This window comes from Colletotrichum orchidophilum (assembly GCF_001831195.1).
Source record: "Colletotrichum orchidophilum strain IMI 309357 chromosome Unknown Scaffold_1.1, whole genome shotgun sequence".
Taxonomy (NCBI): domain Eukaryota; kingdom Fungi; phylum Ascomycota; class Sordariomycetes; order Glomerellales; family Glomerellaceae; genus Colletotrichum; species Colletotrichum orchidophilum.
Window position 1 is genome coordinate 304714 of NW_019172957.1, and position 2703 is coordinate 307416.

Consider the following 2703-nt stretch of genomic DNA (forward strand, 5'->3'; position numbering starts at 1 on the left):
TAAATGACGCCTGTTTTTAAAGAGGTTGTCCACGTTTGAGACTGCCAGCTCCAAATAGCGCGTGACAACTACTTAAATCCAAGTTCACCTATTTTAATTAGACTTAGAATTTCAAGTTCCCTTCTTTCGAGTGTACCTGAAACTAGGTCCTCAAGTCCATCTATTTCGAGTGTATCTAAATCCAAGTCCTTTTGTTTAGCTATTTCGTGTATATTGAATTTAAGTCTATTCGTTTTGATTGGACTTGAAATTTCAAGTCCGCCCGGCTAGGTGCTAAAACTCCACCAGCTGCAGATTCCACACCCGCAAGCACTCCACAGTCACAGATCAGTTCTTATTGAGACACTGTTTTATCTTCGCTGTTGGCGATGTTGTTAGTCCTTCTGTGGCCTCGTGAGCGATTATTAATTTAGGTGCATTGCGGCGCATTAGGGTAGAAATCGTCAAGTGCGGCTGCTGCAAGTCGGCAGGTGGAACGGGCTGGCGGGGAGTCTACACTAAACCCGCAGCTCGACTCGCACCCTAACCCACCCCATCCACTAACCTTGATGAGGCTAAAGACCCTATAGACCTAGGTACTGCCCGGCGGGCACTGGAGCGCTTTTGAGTCAACCTGGCAAATCCCATATCACGTGCGCATCATTGCTGGCAGTGAACCACCAGCTAATTAAAGCCACAAGGATCAAGGCTAGGTACGTTGCCCCGCGCGACTGCACAGACCGCCAACCACAACAGGGAGCTGATGACATTTCGATGCAGAGCGAAACCCCACGGCCGATTTGGCGATGCCTTCGTTGCGCTGCAGCCTCAACATTTTCACCCCTCGACGGTATCTACCGCCAGCATGAGAATATAAATTATCTTATCATCACCGAACCTTGTCTAAATAATGCCACCCGAAGCGCGCATCAAATGACCTCCCCGAACCGTTTGCGAGAAGACGTCCTGGCTTGGCTCAATACTCTCTCGCCTTGTCCGGATCCGCCCTCCTTCGCACATCGCACATCGAGCAGCGGCATTAATTCCAGCAAACGCCGACATACCGAATCGGACGTTTTGCAGCCCTCTCCGAAAAGGCCCTGCCGCCTCGCCCCTCCGGCGTCACCGACCATGTCCGTCTCGCCGACGAAACGATCGTACGATACCCACGACTCCTCGAGCATCGCCTCGTCTTGAGATGATGACTAGACTCCCAGAAGCAAAAATATTAGGATGATACTTGAATGGGGAAATCCACTAATTACTGCATCCTCTCGCCGTAGCGGCTCTGTCTCCCCGAAGAAGCTGGCCCGTAACTGGGCTGTGAGAACCGCTTCTGCACGGCAGTTCACCATTAGGGAGGACATCCCAGCCTCGCTCCAAAGTATGTGGAAGGATATTGGTCGATAGGACAGGGGAATCGGTATAATTGGTCTCGCGGAAAAGGTACAAACCTCTCATTTGAGAGACTATACAGGCCTCGGTTGAGACCGCCCAGACATCGAACCCAGAGTACGAGCAGGATGTTTTCGAAAGCTTCTTCTACGAGCAAGCGACGCAGGGCGCATATGGCTCGCGCACCATACTCGGCCCCACACCCTCCGTTGCCGCCGTGCTGGACATCATGGATCGAGGCATCAGCTGCCGTGACGAACAGATGGACGAAGCCGGATGGAATCAAATTGTTCATAGCCGCATTCTCGAACTCGCCTTCACCGGCTTGTGGTCCAAGAACGACGACATAATTGCGTTTGCTCCATGGTAATTCTCCACCTCACGCCTTCACCTTGAACCGTTCTGACACGGCTGACAGCACGTCCGCTAAGATGTTACCCGACTATGCCGATCCTGTGAGCCGCAAGGTCGACTTTTGCGCGTGCATCCGTCCCGACGCATTGGCAACCATCGCCATCCAGTCTATTCGTGACCAAGATGCATTGGCCAACCAATCCATCAATCACACCGATTTTCCACCACTCCAGGCCCGGCCGATCGCTCTTTCCATCGAGACTAAGATTCACGGTGAGGGGATGAACAATGCCGAGACCCAGTTGGTTACATGGCATGCTGCGCAGTGGCAGTCGTTGGACCGGCTGGTGGGACGGGCTGAACCCACGATGCAGCTACCAGACTTTCGGCCAGGGATAATCATCCAAGGACACGAATGGTTCTTTGTGGCGAGCACAAAACGGGGCGATCAAGTGGTGAGTTGTTGGACTTGATGATTCGAAGGCCGTGGCTCTGAAGCTGACACTTTGAGCAGACATTGTGGACCAGCCAACACATTGGCTCTACGGCCAAGGCCACGGGTGTGTATCACATCGTATGCGTGCTGCAATACTTGAAGCGGTGGATCGAGAACACGTACTGGCCTTGGTCCAAGCAGGCCGTCCTAAGGCTTTCGGACGAGACTTCAACTACTGGACTAGTCGCTTGCCTATGAGTGCAGCAGGACGATTCTCAGTTGTATCCAGGTTGATGCATTCAAGACCATGATCTAAACACTATGCAACAAGGATTCGTCCACTTAAGCTTGAAGAATGTGCTTAACCCGACTCTGCTCACCGCTGGCATGCTTTCTCTTTCAAGTCCACCCGTTAAGAGTGGACTTGAAGTGGACTTGAAGTTCAAGTTCACCAGTTTTGAGTGGATTTGGACTATGCCATTTGGCGAACAGGTATTTCGCCTCCGTCACTGATTCCACCCTATAAGGTCTGCCCGCCC

At 52.1% G+C, this 2703-nt stretch overlaps 1 protein-coding gene across 1 annotated transcript; it reads left to right on the forward strand.

Moving 5' to 3' along the window:
• Nucleotides 1-912: 912 nt before the first annotated feature.
• On the forward strand, nucleotides 913-2422 carry CORC01_00060 (uncharacterized protein; the record flags this gene model as incomplete). Its single annotated transcript, XM_022611718.1, has 5 exons — nucleotides 913-1169; nucleotides 1263-1363; nucleotides 1446-1740; nucleotides 1793-2183; nucleotides 2243-2422. The coding sequence occupies 5 exons, from the start codon at nucleotides 913-915 to the stop codon at nucleotides 2420-2422; spliced, it is 1224 nt and encodes a 407-aa protein (XP_022481723.1).
• Nucleotides 2423-2703: the final 281 nt, after the last annotated feature.